The sequence below is a fragment of the Protomyctophum parallelum genome (genome assembly GCF_964188405.1).
Source record: "Protomyctophum parallelum genome assembly, chromosome: 23".
NCBI classification, from domain to species: Eukaryota; Metazoa; Chordata; class Actinopteri; order Myctophiformes; family Myctophidae; genus Protomyctophum; species Protomyctophum parallelum.
In genome coordinates, this window is record NC_139715.1 from 31,448,708 (window position 1) to 31,473,002 (window position 24,295).

A 24,295-nucleotide genomic window follows, 5' to 3' on the forward strand; every position below is an offset into this window, starting at 1 on the left:
TTGAATAGTCGACTAGTTGAATAGTCGACTAGTTGCTTAAATCCCTAGAAAGTGTGTACAGTAAGTGTGTCTGAGAAAACTATAAGTATTGCACCAAAATAATACCATTGGGGAAAACAGGTTATCCCCCCCCCACACACACCCCCCCACCCCCTCCTCGCCATTGCCTGACTAGTCACGGTGTTGTTTGTGGACATCTGAGGTTTCCTCTTGACAAGGACGCTCTGTTGAACTCTCTGTGAACCGGGTGGATGCAGAAGGCAGCCTGTCCTCTCTCTCTCTCTCTGTTCAGTGTCATGGTCTCTCTCTCTCTCTCTCTCTCTGTTCAGTGTCATGGCGTCCAACAGCCATAAGCCTGCCGTTGCGTTGCGAGCTGTTCCTCTCTCTCCTCTTAACTCTGCCCACGACAGGAGTTACCTGCCCTCTGTGTGAACTCCTCACCAGTGTTGTTTTCTGGCAGCACACTTTGTATTTTAGTTATAGTCATCTTGAATAGTTTTCATTTAGTTTTAGTCACATTTTAGACACAAGCAAAGCAAAGTTCTTTGTTTACCCAGGGAAGCGGACTAAGCTCGAGATGCTTGTTTACAGCCAGGCCCTGCTCATAGAACATTTCATGGTAGAGGTTCAATGCCTTGCTCAAGGGCACTTCAGCGGTGGTAATTTTAACGTGCCGGTCCGGGGATTCGAACTGGCGACCTTTCGGTATCTAGACCGCTCCACAAACCGTTCGGCCACCGCTGCCTGGAATGTCTTGGTGTTAGTCTAGTTGTAGTCGACTAAATGTCATAAGATTTTAGAGGCATGTCATAGTAGGTGACTGGAGCAGACGTAGAATACGCACATCGACAGGCTGGGTGCTGGGCTAAAAGAAACTTCAGTAGATTGGATGGAGCCCGCACACCATAGGTACTAGCAAGACGTTCTTTATTTAAATACTGACAACGTTTCGATCTGTTTGATCTTCATCAGGTCATGTGAACGTACACACAAGTTTGTACATTTATAATAAGGGAGTGCCCCCATTACCCAATCAAAAACACCACATTTTGGTGCCCCTCCCATCACTACAGGTGTGACACGTCAACCCTGAGTGAGTAGGTGGGGACCCAGACATATTGATGTGAATATAGTCTGTTCAGAAGTTTTAGTGCACTAATTAAAAACATAGTAGGTGACTGGACATTACGAGAAAATGGCAGATATCGTCAGATATTGATCGAGCTTGCAGATCTGCTATTTTTGAAATATCGTGAAAGTGTAGCGCAAATCTTTGAATATATATTATTTCAGAGCGAATGTTTTTAACTCAAATCTTTGCTTCTGGGGGGGTCCCTGGAACAACATATTTTCAGATGGGGGTCCTTTTTCAGAAAAACAATTTAGAAGCATTTCTTTTGCTTCTAAATGCGTTATGTGGTTACTGGTTAGACTTATACGTATACTCACACTTGTGTAAAAGGAAATGTTTGAACTTGACAAAGTCCCTGAAAGAAAAGAAAAAAGAAAAAGCTTTTTGTGCAGTCCACCTTGAGATTGTTCCATTTGTTTTGTTCTTATTTTAAATGTGTAATTCTCTCTCCTCCACAGAGATCCATCGCCTACCTCTTTCCTTCCAGCTTGTTTCAAAAGAAGGCCAGGCCTGTAATGAAGGTAAGGCACGCACGCACGCACGCACGCACGCACGCACGCACGCACGCACGCACGCACGCACACCAGCACACCAGCTTATTGGCACATGCATTACAATGTATTGATCTTGACTCTTTCTGTCCTTCTCAGCATCCAGACGAGATATTCCCAAAGCAGAGAGGTACGTGATCATTGTATTATATTATATTATATATTTTATATTATATATTATATTGATATTCCCAAAGCAGAGAGGTACGTGATCATTGCACCACCGACAACGCTTTTGATTGATTTGTAAAAAAAGTAGGAAAAAGCTTATACGTCATGAACACATCATTGCTGTTGGGCAGAACCCCCAAATGTAAAGTTTTCAGGAAATTAAAAATATAAATTCTCCAGAAAATGAAGTAAACCCTTTTTTAGGGAGGGAACCCCTTTTGGTGTTTTAAGCATCATGTTACACTGCTATTGAAAAATAGCATATATAATATATATTTTTTGTAGATTGTAGATCTATTCTTTTTTGAGCTTGTAGGTCTGCTATTTTTGAAAAATCATGAAAATGTGTCGCAAATATTTGAATATATATATATATTCTTTCAGAGCCAACGTTTTTAACTCAAATCTTTGCTTCTGGGGGGGGGGGGTCCCTGGAACAACATATTTTCAGATGACGGCGGGGCGGCAGCAAATTACATAATGATCTTGGGGGTCCTTGACATGAAATAGTTTGATAACGAATGATATATATATATATATATATATATATATATATATATATATATATATATATATATATATATATATATATAGAGAGAGAGAGAGGGTATGCGCGTGACATCATCATCAAACCCGGACGTTATGTGGGAACGCCTACCGAGTGGCAAAAAAGTACTTTCTGGCCTTGATAGCCCACATACATCCACACAGAAAAGTCCTATCTGATTGCATTAAACGACGTTAAACAATGTTAAACTCACTTTGCCACTCGACTTGCCATTCACTTTATGCGTGTGCATACCCCTCCAGTAACAAAGTAATTTGACCTCAAACTAATTGCACAAAAACCTAACTCTTTTCAGGCCATTTTCAAAACTTTCCCCTCAGACAATTCCAGGCAACTTATTTTCTGTCATTCATATTAAAGATACAAAATCAGCTATTGACATCCTATACAAGGCAAATATTCATTTTATTTCAGTATTACCCGTATTGCTTCCAAGATTATCGGACTTCCCACCCCAACACTTTCTGATATGAACAATAATGCCATCACACGGCTAGCACTCTCAATATCACGTGGCACTGATCATCCTCTGTATCGCGTCTTCAACCTCATGCCATCAGGACAAAGATACAGAACCTTACCCTGGAAAAAGGTCCGTTTCAGTAGGAGTTTTGTCCCCCTCAGCCATCGCGGCATTAAACAAACTGCCCCACCGATATAGGATGGTTCTGTACACAGTGGGGAACTCATGTCTTTGTTCGTCTTGGTGTTATGTTGTTTCTGTACTATGTGCTGTTTTTGTTGTTGGTGTTGAACAGACCTGTGAAGATGAATATCCTTCGGGACAATAAAGATTATTATTGTCTCCACCAGGCCGAAGGCATGGGGGGAGAGTATGTTTTGTACTCGTCCGTCCGTGTGTGTGTCCGTGAGCAGCTAATCTCTGGCACCCTTAACCCGGTCGATGCCAAATTTTGCACACACACTCCCTGGATGCCAACGATGAACCTCTGCCCCAAAATTTCCAGAACGGCCTGTTATAGCGCCACCAGGAGGCCGCTTTGTTCAAAACAAGTTTTTGCACAGTACACCTACAGATTCTGTCCAAACAGCGCGCAAATTGGTACACAGTCTCTCTAGTTTAAATAATAATTCAGATTGTATTAATATTAACTCTACTACATACTTTCTTATGCTTACTCAAGTAATTATTTACAAACACTCCTATCCTCCTGGTGGAGACCTGTGCCCAGAAGGGCACTTTTTCTAGTTATATTTTGGTTCTGTTTTGTCTCACCTGTGGTTCCTCTCTCTCTCTCCAGCGGTACAGTGGGGAGCGGACGGCCGGCCCTTCCACTTCCTGTTCTACACGGGAAAACAGTCCTACTACAGTCTGATGCACGTGAGTAGCTGTATAAATGTACTAATTGTTGATATTTTACTTGTTTTTATTATAAGGAAAGCTTCCTCTAAACTTGAATCAAAAGCACAGCCAACTTCCAATAGAAAAACCTCTCTTCTGTTCTCGTCAATTCTAATGACATCTGGTGTATTTGCAGTTATTATTTTTGCAAATACGGTTGGGTCGTTGCATTGAGACATTTCTGCTTTCACACAGACATTTTTGTGAAACCCAACAGATGAATCAAACATAGGCGACACATCTTTGGCAATGATGTTAACAATTCTGTCATGCCTGGCTATTTACAGTCCTTTGTAAACATTACAGCCGTTTAATATATATGAGACATTTGGCTGTATTTTGCATGTCTTAAGTACCAGGTCTTATTACTTAACTTAAGACCTGGAGGCGTGGTCAATGCTCTTTGGCCACTCAGAATAGCCAAATGGCATTGACCACGCCTCCAGGTCTTTAGTTAAGTAATAAGACCTGGTACTTAAGACACACAAAATACAGCCCATAGACTATTTGGTCTGATGCTGTCCATGGTGTAGAGTAGACAGTGAGGGTCATGATTATTGACACACACACACACACACACACACACACTCTGATGCATGCAAGTACCGCTGCTACACAGCAGAAAGGTGAGGAGGAGGTTAGGCTGAAGCGTCTTTCGGGGGCCCAAGTCTTCCCCTATCCTTTCCAGAACCCTTCCAGAACCCCCCCTCCTGCCCCAGAGCATTGTACCATGCTCCTCCTGGCCTTTCCTCCCTTTCATGGCCAAAGTGACAACAGACAGAATGCAAGTGGCCCGCGTTCCGTCCGTTGTCCCAAAGGGACGGCGGCCCGCTGTCACCTCCTGTTCTCCACGCACAGCGCTACAGCTGAGTACAGCCCGGGTGAAGGAGAGGTTGCTACAGGGGGGGGGAGAGGGGAGGTTAACCCATTCTGACCTGAGATCAGATTCATACGAGGTTTCCGCCGGACACACACTGGTCTGATGAACCCATTCTGACCTGAGATCAGATTCTAGAAATGTCAGTCGCTCTTCGATTTTTCAAAAATAGCAGACCTACAAGCTCGTATCGCGCCACTCGGTGGCGCGATATGAGCTTGTAGATCTGCTATTTTTCAATAGCTAAAGCATAACATGATGCTGACACCAAAATGGGTGCCCGGTTCAGAATGGGTTAACACAGCGCTACAGCTGAACACAGCCCGGGTGAAGGAGAGGTTGCTACAGGGGGGGGAGAGGGGAGGTTAACTTATCCCATTTAGACCTAAATCCTGACCTAATTTCTGAAAAAAACCCTCATGTTTCTATGTCAGTCGTTCTCAAACATTTTCATGTCAAGGACCCGCAAGATTATAATGTAATTGGCCGACCGACCCCCTTCTGAAAATTGTTGTTGTTGGGGGACCCCTCCCAGAAGCAAAGATTTGAGTTAAAAACGTTGAATCTGAAAGAAGAATATAATTATATTCAAAGATTTGCACTAGATTTTCTAGATTTCTTTTAAGAAATAGCAGACCTGCAAGCTTGTAGATCTGCTATTTTTCAATAGCTAAAGTATAACCTAATGCTTAAAAGTTAAAACACTAAAAGGGGTTCCCAACTTCCCACCCAAAATGGGTTAAGATGCTGCCTCAGTCTGAAAGCCCCCCCCCCCACCCACAACCAGCTGGACTTGGAGCGAAATCCCACGAGAGCGACCGTATACCCTCTTGTGTATCACCTGTCCTCCCTCTCTGCTTTCAGAGAGAGAGAGAGAGATTATTTTATTTTCTTCTATTGGGGTTTGTAAATGGAGTTTGAGGCGTGGCGCTTGGCCCTATAGCCCCTTTTTGGACATTAATCCGACCTCGCGGATCGCATGCACCCTTGTCGGGGGAATTGGGACCCCCCCTTCTCTCCCCCTCACAGAGAGGGGGGGCACCCTCCCCCTTCTCTCCCCCTCACAGAGAGGGGGGGCACCCTCCCCCTTCTCTCCCCCTCACAGAGAGGGGGGGGGCACGTACACAGCGGTCCTGCTGACTGCTGAGAAGTGTTGATCTCATCCACTAATACTGTGATGAAGAATGTTCGTCGACGACCTTTTTTCCACTGACGAAAACTAAATGGAAACTAAATGAAAACTAAGCTGTGATGACTAAGACTAAATATACTGACAATTCTGTCAACAAAAGAAAACTAGACTAATATGTTAGGAAGGGACTAGTGGACAAGAGATCCACTATAAGTCATTTTACACTTAGTTGCATGCTGAAAATAGACTAATACTTTTTTTTCACTGGCAAACTACATAAAAACTAAGCTACGATGACTAAGACTAAATACACTGTCAATTTCGTCAACAGATAAAAACTACACACACACACACACACACACAATTGTGCCCTGCAGCAGTCTGCTCTCACCCCCTGCTGTTGGTTTAACCCATTCTGAACGGGCACCCATTTTGGTGTCAGCATCATGTTATGCTTTAGCTATTGAAAAATAGCAGATCTACAAGCTCATATCGCGCCACCGAGTGGCGCGATACGAGCTTGTAGGTCTGCTATTTTTGAAAAATCGAAGAACGACTGATATTTTTTTTAATCTGATCTCAGGTCAGAATGGGTTAATCAGACCAGTGTGTGTCCAGTGGAAACCTCCGTATGAATCTGATCTCAGGTCAGAATGGGTTAAATAGGTATGTCTGTCTGTCTGTCTGCAGGCCTGGTCCTCTCCTCTCCTCTCCTCTCCTCTCCTCTCCTCTCCTCTCTCCTTGCGTGTGCATGTTTTGCATCCTGCATTATAGAATGCTATCACAGACTAAACATGTGCACGTGTGTGTGTGTGTGTGTGCTGTGCACAAACTCTCATGCACATACAGACACACCTAACACACTTATACACTGCATGAACACGCGCGCACGCACCACAGGAGTCCTGCCAGCAGAGGGCAGTGATGTGTAAAGTGGTGGTTCACTGTTGGGTCCCAGGCAGAGAGTCAGCGTTGCTTCATTAACCTCTGCCTCACCGCACCACTGAGCCCTTTATAGACGGACCCCCCCTCCCCCCCCCCCCCCCCTGGGAGGGAGACGCCCGGCACCCCCAGACCCCGTCTTTTGGGGGTGGGGGGGGGGGGGTGGTAGGGGGGGGGGGGTATTGGGTTCGTCCGTTTGATTTATTTTTGTATTATTTCACCCAGAAGCGAGACAACCTTTTCATATCAAGCAGTGTTGTTGTTTTTGGCAGCAAATTTAGATTAACCCATTCTGACCTGAGATCAGATTCTAAAATTGTCTATTACATCCTGACAGTTTCATTATTAACCCATTCTGACCTGAGATCAGATTCTAAAAGTGTCTTAGATTTTTCAAAAATAGCAGACCTACAAGCTCGTATCGCGCCACTCGGTGGCGCGATACGAGCTTGTAGGTCTGCTATTTTTCAATAGCTAAAGCATAACATGATGCCAACACCAAAACAGAATGGGTTAATTTAGTCGTCTCTTCAATAGTTTTCATTTAGTTCTAGCACATTTTTAGTCACCTGGAATGTTTTAGTGTTTAGTTTAGTTTTAGTCGATTTAAATATCATCTAAAATCTACAGTTGATTTAGTCGAACAAAATGTATTTTGGAGGGCCTTGATGCCATCGTTTTTTTTTTTTTCACTTGCTGAAAATAGCCGATCTACAAGCTGTGAGCTTGTAGATCGTCTATTTTTAACATGCAACTAATTGTAAAATGACTTATACTGGATCTTGTCCACTAGTCATAGCTTAGTTTTCATTTAGTTTCCGTGTAGTTTTCGTCAGAGGAAAAAAGGTAGTTGACGGACATTTTTCGTCTTCGTTTTAAAGTCGACGAAATCAACACTGATTGGCATGAGAAAACATACGTTTACATTATTGCCAAAGCAAGTGTCGAGATGCAATAAAACAAAGGGTTGAAAATGGGTACAGTGTATACAGTAAGGTGGAGGGGGGTACAGCATACAGTGTAGCTTTAACCCATTCTGAACGGGCACCCATTTTGGTGTCGGCATCATGTTATGCTTTAGCTATTGAAAAATAGCAGATCTACAAGCTCATATCGCGCCACCGAGTGGCGCGATACGAGCTTGTAGGTCTGCTATTTTTTGAAAAATCGAAGAACGACTGACATTTTTAGAATCTGATCTCAGGTCAGAATGGGTTAAGGTGGAGGGGGGTACAGCATACAGGGTAGCTTTTCTGAAACAAATGGTAGCATTATTTTGCAGTCACTTTGGGACAAATGGTAGCATTTTCTTTCCTCACGACTATTTCAATGGTATACAAAATTCTGTGTGTACGCACGCACGCACACACACACACACACACACACACACACACACGCACACAGACACACCACTCCTGCCCAGGACCTGTCCTCCTAAACGTGAATTTTGTTTTCTGAGTTTTTATATAATGCCTTTTAATTTATTGTTTTTTGTTTTTTATTCATACAGTGTATAATTTCTTTGTGTCTTAATGCTATGGTATGGCTCTCTCTCTCTCTCCCTCTCTCTCTCTCTCTCTCTCTCTCTCTCTCTCTCCCTCTCTCTCTCTCTCTTGTCGTTGGGTGTTGTAGGAGATGTACGGTAAAGTCCTGAACATGGAGAAGCACCAGGACCGTCTCAGGGCGAAGGGACTTTTCTCTCTGGACACCAAGACCATGTACGTTAACCCGTTCTGACCTGAGATCAGATTCTAAAAATCTCTTCTACATCCTGACAGTTTACCATTCTGACCTGAGATCAGATTCTAAAAATGTCTTCTACATCCTGACAGTTTTCTGAAAAAGCTATGTTTCTATGTCAGTCGTTCTTCGACTTTTCTAAAGACTTACAAGCTCGTAGCGCGCCACTCGGTGGCGCACTACGAGCTTGTAGGTCTGCTATTTTTCAATAGCTAAAGCATAACATGACGCTAACACCAAAAGGGGTTCTCGCCCAAAATGGGTTAATACACACTGTAATGTTTTATATGAAGTCACAACGCCAACTTTGATGAGGCTGTATTGCTTTGCTTTCAAAATATAAGGTTTTCTTAATTTCCTGAAAACCATTTATTTTAAATTTCCTGACAGATTAACAATTTGGGTTTCTTCTCGACAGCAGAAAAGTGTGTGTGTGTGTGTGTGTGTGTGTGTGTGTGTGATATGTAATTGGTAATGAAGTGTGTGTGTGTGTGTGTGTGCCCCTCCAGTGCTCTAGGGGGCAGCAGGTGGTTGATAAAAGAAGAGCTGGGGGACCTGATAGTGGAGTCCATCTCTGACCACGATGTAAGCTCCGCCTCCTCCTCTCCTCTAGTCTCCGCCTCTTTAACCCATTGAGACCTGAGACCAGATTCTACAAATGTCTTCTATCTAAGTCATGACCGTTTTCTAAAATATAGTGCATACTTAGTTTAGACTAGTCATAGAGCACCGAAGTCCTGACGTAACTCGCTCATTCCCTCGATTCCCCTGGTTCGCGGAAATAATTTCTCTATGGAGAATAACATGGGGTGATCTTAATATCGTCTACTATAAGCGTTGTGGTCCAAAAATAAACAAGCTGTCTCTGCGTTATTGTCAGGGAGGTGTCTCTGTATCGTTTGCAACAGTCAGTCACTCATATATGATACAGTCTGCTTCTAGCGAAAATGTAACTAATTCAGTAGCAGTAACATTAGCGTTTTCTCTCAGTCAGTTGATTCTTCATATCCATATGAGTGAAGCGGCCGGGGTGACATGTTTATTTTTCAAACACAGTTCTTATATGAAGCGATCTAAAAATCCTCCTATGGCGATTTCAATGCAACTAAAAAAATACATGAACCTGGGGACTGACGCCCTCTACTGAAAGTGACGTCAGACTTCGGTGCTCTATTGGTTAGACATGGGTTAAGGTTAGGTTTAGGTGTGCTGCATTTAGCCACCGACCCCCATCTGAAAATATGTTGTTCCAGGGACCCCCCAGAAGCAAAGATTTGAGTTAAAAACGTTCGCTGTGAAAGAATATATATTCAAAGATTTGCACCACGTTTTCACCATTTTTCAAAAGAATTGCAGACCTACAAGCTCATAGTGCGGCACCGAGTGCCACGCTACGAGCTTGTAGATCTGCTATCCCCATCTCAAAATCTGTTGTTTTAGGGACCCCCCCCCCCTTCCCCAAAAATATTTGCTGTGAAAGAATATATAAGATTTGCACCACATTTTCAGGATTTTTCAAAAATAACAGATCTACAAGCTCATGGCACGGCACAGAGTGCTGCACCACACCCTTGTAGATCTGCTATTTTTCAACGGCTAAAGTTTAAAATAACGTGTGTGTGTGTGTGTGTGTGTGCGTGTGCGCGCAGTACACACGCTTCATCCAGCTGATGGAGCGCATGCTGTCCATGCCCTACGCCTTCACGGAGGAGGACTTCATCCTTCGCCATCGGCGCCACCTGGAGGTCCAGTCCAGCAAGCAGGTGGTCCCCGCGCTGCAGAGGGACGAGCGGGGCGTGGCCTTCAGCACGGCGGACGGTAGGACCACCAGTTAGCGGAACTTTGTTTTTCATTTATTACGCCTTTCAATGCGCGGCCGTCCCACACTGCGCTAAAATACATAGAGCGCTGAAGTCCTGACGTCACTCGCTCATCCCTTGGTTCACAGACAGAGTCCTGACGTCACTCGCTCATCCCTTGGTTCACAGACCGTTTTATCTGTGGAGAATAACATTGGGTCTTCTTAAAACCGTTCAAAATGTTCGCTCTGAAAGAAGATATATTCAAAGATTTTCGACACATTTTCATTATTTTTCAAAAATAAATTGAGCTTTTCAATCATTTACTTGAATTTGAATCCTGAAAAGTAATTTTGTCAAAAAGTAAAGAGTTAGCCAAAAATATGTTTTATTTGCCTTACTTTCCCGAATGTACAAGTCAAGGAACGTGACGATGCTGCATCGTGAGCACAGATTCAGCAATCCATATTTTCTTTTCTTGGTACAAGTGAACAATTAGGTGTGTGTGTGTGTGTGTGTGTGTGTGTGTGTGTGTGTGTGTGTGTGTGTGTGTGTGTGTGTGTGTGTGTGTGTGTGTGCGTGTGTGTGTGTGTGCGTGTGTGCGTGCGTGTGTGCGTGTGTGTGTGTGTGTGTGTGTGTGTGTGTGTGCGTGCACCTTCAGGGAGGAGGAAGTCATCGACCTGCTCGGTGGTGATGACAGACAGCGGCTGTGGACGGATATCGGTCAACGGTCAAGATTACCTCCAATACTTCCCTGTTCTTCAGGACAGGTGAGGAAACCTACCAGCGGCCCCGTAGAGAATTCACCCTTCATTTTTCCCATAGACGTTTCAAAAAGTATTTATTTAACCCATTCTGACCTGAGATCAGATTCATACGAGGTTTCCGCCGGACACACACTGGTCTGATGAACCCATTCTGACCCGAGATCAGATTCTAAAAATGTCAGTCGTTCTTCGATTTTTCAAAAAATAGCAGACCTACAAGCTCGTATCGCGCCACTCGGTGGCGCGATATGAGCTTGTAGATCTGCTATTTTTCAATAGCTAAAGCATAACATGATGCCGACACCAAAATGGGTGCCCGGTCAGAATGGGTTAAAGAACTTTTAAGCCTCAGACAAAGCCAACTGTTGTTGTGACAAATCATGACAATATAACGTTTGGGCTAATCAAATAGTTAGGAGAGAGGAAAAAAAAAAAGGGTTGGAAACCCTGGGCACGTTCCTGGGGGTGTCTGGATGTTCCGGGGACCCCCAAAGATGTTTTTCCCCAAAATAATCAGTAGAGAGCACATTACACGACTACAATACAGTATACAGACCACATTACAGTAACTATAACAATATTATGTATAGTTGCACCACTCACATTTTTTTCTTCTTTCAAATTGGAACACAGCAACAATTGGCCCAAAACGTAAATTAAAACTGTCAAAATCAACACTTCTTCCCTCTCCATGTCTCCTCTTCTCTCCTGGTTCCTCTTCTCTCCTGGTTCCTCTTCTCTCCTGGTTCCTCTTCTCTCCTGGTTCCTCTTCTCTCCTGGTTCCTCTTCTCTCCTGGTTCCTCTTCTCTCCTGGTTCCTCTTCTCTCCTGGTCTCTCCTGGTCTCTGGTTCTCTCCTGGTCTCTCCTGGTCTCCTGGTTCCTCTTCTCTCCTGGTCTCTCCTGGTCTCCTGGTCTCCTGGTTCCTCTTCTCTCCTGGTCGCTCCTTCTCTCCTGGTCTCCTGGTTCCTCTTCTCTCCTGGTCTCTCCTGGTCTCTGGTTCTCTCCTTCTCTCCTGGTCTCCTGGTTCCTCTTCTCTCCTGGTCTCTCCTGGTCTCCTGGTTCCTCTTCTCTCCTGGTCTCTCCTTCTCTCCTGGTCTCTCCTGGTCTCCTGGTCTCTGGTTCCAGGGAGCAGCTGATGTTTCCCCTGCAGTTCATGGGCGTGCTGGGCCGCTTCGACCTGACCTGCACGCTGAGCGGAGGAGGCCGCTCCGGCCAGGTGGGGGCTCTGCGTCTGGCCATCTCCCGCTGCCTGCTCAGCTTCCTGCCTGAGGGGGAGATGGAGACCATGAGACAAGGTGGGCACGCCACGTCTTTTTATTTGGTTTATTAACAGTTTGACTGCATTGCCCGTGTACGTGTTCTTCCCCTGCGTAATACGCTAAACCAGAGCCTTAGATAAAAAGATAGTGTTGAAACCATAGACTGTAAAAAAGAATATGGACAAAGTGTTCGCCGGGTCTGATATGGACGTAAAATGAAGCCAGTCAGTCCATCTTTCTAGATCCGTTTGTGCCCAGCTGGCCATTGACTGGCCCAGACAACGAGGCGGGACTTCCCCCCCATTCTTCTTAGTTGGTTTTTATTTTGACTCGAACGGGGGGTGGCTCCCGTTCATAGACTGTAACGGTAGCCACGTCCCTCAGAACATACGCGAATTATTGTCATTCTTTTAATAAATGGGACCATAATTTTCCAAAAAGAATATTATGACATGAGAAATAAGACTTTAAACTAGTGACTGGAAGCAGAAAGTATTCATGACCATGTTTATTAAGGTAATACAGTCTAGGTGAAGTTGGGCCCAAACACATGGACCTCTATGGAGCTATGGGGTTTTTTGGGCCCAATGACAGACAGCGCCACAACAGGCCATTATATGCACTTTCAGGATGTCCCGATTTCCTTAGTGGCTTCACAACATATATGTCTGACTGCCCCCCTGGTTGAAACCAGTGTTAAGTTTTCACTGTCAGTGGATCAACACCATAGCAGATAACATGGCCTAAATCAGCAATGTGTTTTGTCAAGTCCAGAGTCTCAACACAACCGTCTATTATGATATTTTACAGCACGGTGTGCCTCAGTACATTATATATATTATTATATACAGCACTGTGTGCCTCCGTACATTATATATATTATTATATACAGCACTGTGTGCCTCCGTACATTGACCAGCTTTATGTTGATGCTGATCTTCCTTTTCCAGCAGCGTGTGTTGAGACTCTGGACATGACAGGACAAAACTACTAGTAACTGGTGTACTGACCATGGTATTACTGTGTTAAAACTACTAGTAACTGGTGTACTGACCATGGTATTACTGTGTTAAAACTACTAGTAACTGGTGTACTGACCATGGTATTACTGTGTTAAAACTACTAGTAACTGGTGTACTGGCCATGGTATTACTGTGTTAAAACTACTAGTAACTGGTGTACTGACCATGGTATTACTGTGTTAAAACTACTAGTAACTGGTGTACTGACCATGGTATTAATGTGTTAAAACTACTAGTAACTGGTGTACTGACCATGGTATTACTGTGTTAAAACTACTAGTAACTGGTGTACTGACCATGGTATTACTGTGTTAAAACTACTAGTAACTGGTGTACTGACCATGGTATTACTGTGTTAAAACTACTAGTAACTGGTGTACTGACCATGGTATTACTGTGTTAAAACTACTAGTAACTGGTGTACTGACCATGGTATTACTGTGTTAAAACTACTAGTAACTGGTGTACTGACCATGGTATTACTGTGTTAAAACTACTAGTAACTGGTGTACTGGCCATGGTATTACTGTGTTAAAACTACTAGTAACTGGTGTACTGACCATGGTATTACTGTGTTAAAACTACTAGTAACTGGTGTACTGACCATGGTATTACTGTGTTAAAACTACTAGTAACTGGTGTACTGACCATGGTATTACTGTGTTAAAACTACTAGTAACTGGTGTACTGACCATGGTATTACTGTGTTAAAACTACTAGTAACTGGTGTACTGACCATGGTATTACTGTGTTAAAACTACTAGTAACTGGTGTACTGACCATGGTATTACTGTGTTAAAACTACTAGTAACTGGTGTACTGACCATGGTATTACTGTGTTAAAACTACTAGTAACTGGTGTACTGGCCATGGTATTACTGTGTTAAAACTACTAGTAACTGGTGTACTGACCATGGTATTACTGTGTTAAAACTACTAGTAACTGGTGTACTGGCCATGGTATTACTGTGTTAAAACTACTAGTAACTGGTGTACTGACCATGGTATTACTGTGTTAAAACTACTAGTAACTGGTGTACTGACCATGGTATTACTGTGTTAAAACTACTAGTAACTGGTGTACTGGCCATGGTATTACTGTGTTAAAACTACTAGTAACTGGTGTACTGACCATGGTATTACTGTGTTAAAACTACTAGTAACTGGTGTACTGACCATGGTATTACTGTGTTAAAACTACTAGTAACTGGTGTACTGGCCATGGTATTACTGTGTTAAAACTACTAGTAACTGGTGTACTGACCATGGTATTACTGTGTTAAAACTACTAGTAACTGGTGTACTGACCATGGTATTACTGTGTTAAAACTACTAGTAACTGGTGTACTGGCCATGGTATTACTGTGTTAAAACTACTAGTAACTGGACTACTAGTAACTGGTGTACTGACCATGGTATTACTGTGTTAAAACTACTAGTAACTGGTGTACTGACCATGGTATTACTGTGTTAAAACTACTAGTAACTGGTGTACTGGCCATGGTATTACTGTGTTAAAACTACTAGTAACTGGTGTACTGACCATGGTATTACTGTGTTAAAACTACTAGTAACTGGTGTCCTGACCATGGTATTACTGTGTTAAAACTACTAGTAACTGGTGTACTGACCATGGTATTATGTGTTAAAACTACTAGTAACTGGTGTACTGACCATGGTATTACTGTGTTAAAACTACTAGTAACTGGTGTACTGACCATGGTATTACTGTGTTAAAACTACTAGTAACTGGTGTACTGACCATGGTATTACTGTGTTAAAACTACTAGTAACTGGTGTACTGACCATGGTATCACTGTGTTAAAACTACTAGTAACTGGTGTACTGACCATGGTATTACTGTGTTAAAACTACTAGTAACTGGTGTACTGACCATGGTATTACTGTGTTAAAACTACTAGTAACTGGTGTACTGACCATGGTATCACTGTGTTAAAACTACTAGTAACTGGTGTACTGACCATGGTATTACTGTGTTAAAACTACTAGTAACTGGTGTACTGACCATGGTATTACTGTGTTAAAACTACTAGTAACTGGTGTACTTACCATGGTATTACTGTGCTTAACTGACCAGCCAACTGGCCTGACCTGAACCTCACAGAGAATCTAGGTTGTATTGTCAAGAGGAAGGTGTGAGACATGAGACTGAACAAGTATTAATATATACTATACATTAATATACTTTTCAGGTGGTCGACATTTCTCGTTTAATTTTTATAGTGGTCTCATAAAATAATCATCAAGATTAAAACAAAAAAGGTATTAAATACTTTATGCACAATTAATTGAGAATATATGAAAGTTTCACTTTTTATATTATTACGGGAAAAATGAACTTTTAAAAAATATTCTAATTACATGTAGTAGTAGTTAGTTAGTTAGTTACTTCATTGACACAAATGTATAAAACCCATGAATCAAAAACTTTAAAAGGTACAATACATTAAAATATACAATACACAATACAGAATCCCTTTACAACAGGAGCTTTCTATTGCTCCACAAGGGACAGGCAGGCATGTAGCATTATGCAAAGTCTCTCTGTTAGTGCCCACAAAGAGTGAGCTCAAATCAACACCCTCATGTCCATATTTCACTCTGATATCTTGTGTGAGGTTAGAGGACCCTCATGTCCATATTTCACTCTGATATCTTGTGTGAGGTTAGAGGACCCTCATGTCCATATTTCACTCTGATATCTTGTGTAGGTTAGAGGACCCTCATGTCCATATTTCACTCTGATATCTTGTGTGAGGTTAGAGGACCCTCATGTCCATATTTCACTCTGATATCTTGTGTGAGGTTAGAGGACCCTCATGTCCATATTTCACTCTGATATCTTGTGTGAGGTTAGAGGACCCTCATGTCCATATTTCACTCTGATATCTTGTGTAGGTTAGAGGACCCTCATGTCCATATTTCACTCTGATATCTTGTGTAGGTTAGAGGACCCTCATGTCCATATTTCACTCTGATATCTTGTGTAGGTTAGAGGACCGTCATGTCCATATTTCACTCTGATATCTTGTGTAGGTTAGAGGACCCTCATGTCCATATTTCACTCTGATATCTTGTGTAGGTTAGAGGACCCTCATGTCCATATTTCACTCTGATATCTTGTGTGAGGTTAGAGGACCCTCATGTCCATATTTCACTCTGATATCTTGTGTGAGGTTAGAGGACCGTCATGTCCATATTTCACTCTGATATCTTGTGTGAGGTTAGAGGACCCTCATGTCCATATTTCACTCTGATATCTTGTGTAGGTTAGAGGACCCTCATGTCCATATTTCACTCTGATATCTTGTGTGAGGTTAGAGGACCCTCATGTCCATATTTCACTCTGATATCTTGTGTAGGTTAGAGGACCCTCATGTCCATATTTCACTCTGATATCTTGTGTAGGTTAGAGGACCCTCATGTCCATATTTCACTCTGATATCTTGTGTAGGTTAGAGGACCCTCATGTCCATATTTCACTCTGATATCTTGTGTAGGTTAGAGGACCCTCATGTCCATATTTCACTCTGATATCTTGTGTAGGTTAGAGGACCGTCATGTCCATATTTCACTCTGATATCTTGTGTAGGTTAGAGGACCCTCATGTCCATATTTCACTCTGATATCTTGTGTAGGTTAGAGGACCCTCATGTCCATATTTCACTCTGATATCTTGTGTGAGGTTAGAGGACCCTCATGTCCATATTTCTCTCTGATATCTTGTGTGAGGTTAGAGGACCCTCATGTCCATATTTCACTCTGATATCTTGTGTGAGGTTAGAGGACCCTCATGTCCATATTTCACTCTGATATCTTGTGTAGGTTAGAGGACCCTCATGTCCATATTTCACTCTGATATCTTGTGTGAGGTTAGAGGACCCTCATGTCCATATTTCACTCTGATATCTTGTGTAGGTTAGAGGACCCTCATGTCCATATTTCACTCTGATATCTTGTGTAGGTTAGAGGACCCTCATGTCCATATTTCACTCTGATATCTTGTGTAGGTTAGAGGACCCTCATGTCCATATTTCACTCTGATATCTTGTGTGAGGTTAGAGGACCCTCATGTCCATATTTCACTCTGATATCTTGTGTAGGTTAGAGGACCCTCATGTCCATATTTCACTCTGATATCTTGTGTAGGTTAGAGGACCCTCATGTCCATATTTCACTCTGATATCTTGTGTAGGTTAGAGGACCCTCATGTCCATATTTCACTCTGATATCTTGTGTGAGGTTAGAGGACCCTCATGTCCATATTTCACTCTGATATCTTGTGTAGGTTGGAGGACCCTCATGTCCATATTTCACTCTGATATCTTGTGTAGGTTAGAGGACCCTCATGTCCATATTTCACTCTGATATCTTGTGTGAGGTTAGAGGACCCTCATGTCCATATTTCACTCTGATATCTTGTGTGAGGTTAGAGGACCCTCATGTCCATATTTCACTCTGATATCTTGTGTAGGTTAGAGGACCCTCATGTCCATATTTCACTCTGATATCTTGTGTGAGGTTAGAGGACCCTCATGTCCATATTTCACTCTGATATCTTGTGTAGGTTAGAGGACCCTCATGTCCATATTTCACTCTGATATCTTGTGTAGGTTAGAGGACCCTCATGTCCATATTTCACTCTGATATCTTGTGTGAGGTTAGAGGACCCTCATGTCCATATTTCACTCTGATATCTTGTGTGAGGTTAGAGGACCCTCATGTCCATATTTCACTCTGATATCTTGTGTAGGTTAGAGGACCCTCATGTCCATATTTCACTCTGATATCTTGTGTAGGTTGGAGGACCCTCATGTCCATATTTCACTCTGATATCTTGTGTAGGTTAGAGGACCCTCATGTCCATATTTCACTCTGATATCTTGTGTGAGGTTAGAGGACCCTCATGTCCATATTTCACTCTGATATCTTGTGTGAGGTTAGAGGACCCTCATGTCTATATTTCACTCTGATATCTTGTGTAGGTTAGAGGACCCTCATGTCCATATTTCACTCTGATATCTTGTGTGAGGTTAGAGGACCCTCATGTCCATATTTCACTCTGATATCTTGTGTAGGTTAGAGGACCCTCATGTCCATATTTCACTCTGATATCTTGTGTAGGTTAGAGGACCCTCATGTCCATATTTCACTCTGATATCTTGTGTAGGTTAGAGGACCCTCATGTCCATATTTCACTCTGATATCTTGTGTGAGGTTAGAGGACCCTCATGTCCATATTTCACTCTGATATCTTGTGTAGGTTGGAGGACCCTCATGTCCATATTTCACTCTGATATCTTGTGTGAGGTTAGAGGACCCTCATGTCCATATTTCACTCTGATATCTTGTGTGAGGTTAGAGGACCCTCATGTCCATATTTCACTCTGATATCTTGTGTGAGGTTAGAGGACCCTCATGTCCATATTTCACTCTGATATCTTGTGTAGGTTGGAGGACCCTCATGTCCATATTTCACTCTGATATCTTGTGTGAGGTTGGAGGACCCTCATGTCCATATTTCACTCTGATATCTTGTGTAGGTTAGAGGACCCTCATGTCCATATTTCACTCTGATATCTTGTGTAGGTTAGAGGACCCTCATGTCCATATTTCACTCTGATATCTTGTGTAGGTTAGAGGACCCTCATGTCCATATTTCACTCTGATATCTTGTGTAGGTTAGAGGACCCTCATGTCCATATTTCACTCTGATATCTTGTGTAGGTTAGAGGACCCTCATGTCCATATTTCACTCTGATATCTTGTGTAGGTTAGAGGACCCTCATGTCCATATTTCACTCTGATATCTTGTGTAGGTTAGAGGACCCTCATGTCCATATTTCACTCTGATATCTTGTGTAGGTTAGTGGACCCTCATGTCCATATTTCACTCTGATATCTTGTGTAGGTTAGAGGACCCTCATGTCCATATTTCACTCTGATATCTTGTGTGAGGTTAGAGGACCCTCATGTCCATATTTCACTCTGATATCTTGTGTAGGTTAGAGGACCCTCATGTCCATATTTCACTCTGAGATCTTGTGTAGGTTAGAGGACCCTCATGTCCATATTTCACTCTGATATCTTGTGTAGGTTAGAGGACCCTCATGTCCATATTTCACTCTGATATCTTGTGTGAGGTTAGAGGACCCTCATGTCCATATTTCACTCTGATATCTTGTGTGAGGTTAGAGGACCCTCATGTCCATATTTCACTCTGATATCTTGTGTGAGGTTAGAGGACCCTCATGTCCATATTTCACTCTGATATCTTGTGTAGGTTAGAGGACCCTCATGTCCATATTTCACTCTGATATCTTGTGTGAGGTTAGAGGACCCTCATGTCCATATTTCACTCTGATATCTTGTGTGAGGGGACACACCAGTATGTGCTGTTGGTTTTGTACACCAGTCTCACAGTGACAAAACCGCTGTTCAGGTGGTATGCGGCTCCATATTCCCATTTCCACACGCATGTCTATGAGCGGACAACCGAAACCGTGTAAAGGTTATCCTCAAATAGTCCTCACATGTGTCCTGTACATGTGTCTTCACGTGCACGGTGGCACAGTTGGTAGTGCTGTCGCCTCACAGCTAGAAGGTCCTGGGTTCGATTCCCACTCCCACTGGCGGTGTGTTTCCTCCTCCGCGTCATCAGTGCCCATACCCGAAGGCGGGGTTGGCGAAAGGGCCTTTCTGTGTGGAGTTTGCATGTTCTCCCCGTGTCCCCTAGGGTAGGTACCCTCACAAAAACATGCAGTAATCCTGGTCTCTAAACTGCCTCCCCCTGGCCAGCCGGGGCGCCTGATGGAGGGGAAAGGAACTGGTTGGAATAACGTGCTCCTTCCACGCGCTACGTCCAACCAGGGAAACTCCCCCCTGTCAGGTGTAAAGGAGCAACTTGGAAACTCAAGCATGAAGGAAGCATGAGTTAAGTCCGTTACTCTCCCTAGGTTGGCGGAGGGTGTGTAGAGCCCAGGATCACATCACAGGATGATTGACACAGGGGTGAAAAATGGGTTACAAAATCGTGGGACAAAAAATATAAATTATAAAGAAAAACATGTGTCTTCTATGCAATAATAATAATAATCCTTTCCCACTCTCTCTCCAGCTGGCCTGTTGACCCCTGACCCTAACCCTCTCTCTCGCTCTCTCTCTCTCTCTCTCCAGCTGGCCTGTTGACCCCTGACCCCAGGGTGAAAGAGAGGAAGAAGCCTGGACAGGAAGGAGCACGCAGGAAGTTCACCTGGAAGAAAAGATGAAGAGGAAATGTCCCGAGAACTGACTGTGAAATGACAGGAACCTTGTTGTTGTTGTTTGTCCACAACTGTTATTTCTTTCCCAGAAAACAGAAACCCGTGTTTCAAATGGACCCAATGTAGTTATTATTTTTTTCACAAGCTCTTGTTAATGTTTTTCATTGGTTCAATAATTACAAACTCCACAGACATTTCACTTTCAAAGTGGGGCATTAATTAACACAAGATAATACAAATGTAAAAGTTTCTACCGCTTTACCCGACAGCAATATGAACGATGCAGGTTGACTGATGACTTCCACGTGCATAAAAAAGGCTCTTATTTAAATGTCATACCATTATTTCTTGAAATAACGCCTATGGTTCACTTAAGCCATTTCAACTACTGGTATTTCAACTTTAAGAGCTCTTATCAAGAAGTCAACAGGATTGTTGCGGCCATCATGAAAAAGACGGGCCCTAGTTCACAGCATGCAAGAACTGTTTGAAAAATAAACAAATCATCCCGGGCGTTTCACTCATATGGATATGAAGAATCAACTGACTGAGAGAAAACGTTACTGCTGCTGAATTAGTCACATTTTCACTAGAAACACAGACTATCATATTATGAGTGACTGACGGTTGTAAACGATAGACACCTCCCTGACAATATAACGATACAGAGACACCTCCCTGACAATATAACGATACAGAGACACCTCCTTGACAATAACGCTGTGACAGTTTGTTTATTTTTGGACCACAATGCTTATATGAGACTATTTTAAGATGAGCCCATGTCAACACTGGTTTCAGGGGTGCACACTGCATATATTATGACATGCAGGCAGACTATTGGCCGTACATGCATTCAATACAATACAATACAATTCAAAGGGCTTTATTGGCATGAGAAAACATACGTTTACATTGCCAAAGCAGAAAGAACAATACAACAATACAGCAATACAATCAAAACAAAAATGATGTACATTTGAAGGTCAGAATCTTCAATAGATCAAATTCTATGTACCGAGGTCACTCGATGCAGGTATAGTGCAGGAATATACACAATGATTAGTCTTTAGGGTGCTTGTGTTCCATTTGATATCCTTCTCCTATCACAGCAACTCACAAATCTTGCTGCCCAGCAGATATGGGAGTTTTTTGTCATTGGTCATGTTTTCAAAATCTCTGTGTCAATACATTGTATAGTCTCAACTGCAGTGTACTTCATCGGCCACTGGAGGTCAGTGTATGTCAAGGAATGAATGAACGAACAGACTTGCATTACTGCTTGCTTGGTAATCAATGTGTTGACCATTAAATTAAGTTTTTCATATGAAAGATGCATTATTATCAAGTATCATTGTTGCAAATATAAAATTCACCAGGAATCTTTTATTATTATACCTGGCTGCGTTCTGTATTTGTTATTTAAACAACCAGTGAGCGTTTCCTTTGGGTGCAATGACACATTTCAAACACAGAGTGGCGCCAGCATTTTAAATGTCCAATCTATTGGGGTACTATTTATTTTGAACACTGATGGCTGTCAGTCACAATGTGGGACAGACAGGGTCTCAATGTGAACACTGATGCCTGTCAGTCACAATGTGGGACAGGGTCTCAATGTGAACACTGATGTCTGCCAGTCACAATGTGGGACAGACAGGGTCTCAATGTGAACACTGATGCCTGTCAGTCACAATGTGGGACAGACAGGGTCTCAATGTGAACACTGATGTCTGTCAGTCACAATGTGGGACAGACAGGGTCTCAATTTGAAAACCTATGCCTGTCAGTCACAATGTGGAACAGGGTATCAATGTGAACACTGATGCCTGTCAGTCACAATGTGGGACAGACAGGGTCTCAATGTGAACACTGATGCCTGTCAGTCACAATGTGGGACAGGGTCTCAATGTGAACACTGATGCCTGTCAGTCACAATGTGGGACAGGGTCTCAATTTGAAAACCGATGCCTGTCAGTCACAATGTGGGACAGACAGGGTCTCAATGTGAACACTGATGCCTGTCAGTCACAATGTGGGACAGACAGGGTCTCAATTTGAAAACTGATGCCTGTCAGTCACAATGTGGGACAGACAGGGTCTCAATTGAAAACTGATGCCTGTCAGTCACAATGTGGGACAGACAGGGTCTCAATTTGAAAACTGATGCCTGTCAGTCACAATGTGGGACAGACAGGGTCTCAATTTGAAAACTGATGCCTGTCAGTCACAATGTGGGACAGACAGGGTCTCAATTTGAAAACTGATGCCTGTCAGTCACAATGTGGGACAGACAGGGTCTCAATGTGAACACTGATGCCTGTCAGTCACAATGTGGGACAGACAGGGTCTCAATGTGAACACTGATGCCTGTCAGTCACAATGTGGGACAGACAGGGTCTCAATGTGAACACTGATGCCTGTCAGTCACAATGTGGGACAGACAGGGTCTCAATGTGAACACTGATGCCTGTCAGTCACAATGTGGGACAGACAGGGTCTCAATGTGAACACTGATGCCTGTCAGTCACAATGTGGGACAGACAGGGTCTCAATGTGAACACTGATGCCTGTCAGTCACAATGTGGACAAGGGTCTCAATTTGTGGGACACCTGAAAAGTCTTGGAAATGAGGGCCCCCCACGCAAAGGGGGGCTTCTGGTCCACTGTTTTTTTATATAGCTGTAATTAACTGTAATTAACATAATATATTCCCACACAACAAGGATGTTTTTTCCCCAAGCAGTGACTTAATCCAGTGGTTCCCAAAGTGGGGTCCGGGGACCCCCAGGGGTCCTTGAGTGAGTTCCAGGGGGTCCCCTGCAGCTAAATGATAGTTTGGAACCAAATGGACCCTTATGGTCTGTATAACTCTGAGGCTGTACACTCTCAGAGTTAAATTAACATTGATTTTACAATATAAATCGGGGTCTCAGACGTATACATATACATGCCATTAAATGGTGGTCCGTATAGCCTGTTGCATAATATCAATTATCAAACTGGGAGGTCCTTGAAATAAAAAGGGTTGAAAGTCACTGCTTTAGACCTTTAACACTATCATGCATGGGGGTCCGCCGGCAGCAGGCCAATGACTGAGTGTCATTCTGGGGGATGGGATCCTCCTCCTCACCTTGACATGGAAAAGTTTGGGAACCACTCAATTCAATTCAATTCAATTCAAAGGGCTTTATTGGCATGAGAAAACATACGTTTACATTGCCAAAGCAGAAAGAACAATACAACAATACAGCAATACAATCAAAACAAAGATTATGTACTTTGTCAGAATCTTCAATAGATCAACTTCTATATGTACCAAGATCACTCGATGCAGGTATAGTGCAGGAATATACACAATGATTAGTCTTTACGGTGGTTGTGTTCCATTTGATATCCTCCTATCACAGCAGCTCACACATCTTAACTGACTTAATTGAGAGGACGGGAGGGGGCGGGGCTGGGGCTGGCGTAGCAGGCAGCTCATTGGTTGATGCTTTGTGTTACAGGCAGGTCAGGAGGAGACGGAATTAACAACACACACACACCGGTAACCAAACTACAGCCACCACCACACTGCACCTTCCGTTCTCACACAGAACAGAACCACGGCGAGGAGGGCACCCTGCAGCCCCACCGACCGACCGTACATTCCACAGGCTCAGCCAGGGCTGCCTTTTTTTTAATGC

At 43.1% G+C, this 24,295-nt stretch overlaps 1 protein-coding gene across 1 annotated transcript in view; it reads left to right on the plus strand.

Annotated features, from left to right (window-relative positions):
• The window catches only part of mrps9 (mitochondrial ribosomal protein S9), a gene marked incomplete at its 5' end in the record, with an annotated part of 34,096 nt that extends 12,093 nt beyond the window's left edge, over positions 1-22,003 (plus strand). Inside the window, 9 exons of the mRNA XM_083758323.1 lie at positions 1,591-1,653; positions 1,783-1,813; positions 3,685-3,764; positions 8,369-8,454; positions 8,986-9,061; positions 10,126-10,294; positions 10,937-11,045; positions 12,168-12,337; positions 20,521-22,003. Of these exons, the coding sequence (XP_083614449.1) occupies positions 1,591-1,653; positions 1,783-1,813; positions 3,685-3,764; positions 8,369-8,454; positions 8,986-9,061; positions 10,126-10,294; positions 10,937-11,045; positions 12,168-12,337; positions 20,521-20,612 (876 nt within the window). The 3' untranslated portion in view covers positions 20,613-22,003. The remainder of the gene's footprint in view (positions 1-1,590; positions 1,654-1,782; positions 1,814-3,684; positions 3,765-8,368; positions 8,455-8,985; positions 9,062-10,125; positions 10,295-10,936; positions 11,046-12,167; positions 12,338-20,520) is intronic.
• Between the last annotated feature and the right edge of the window lie 2,292 nt (positions 22,004-24,295).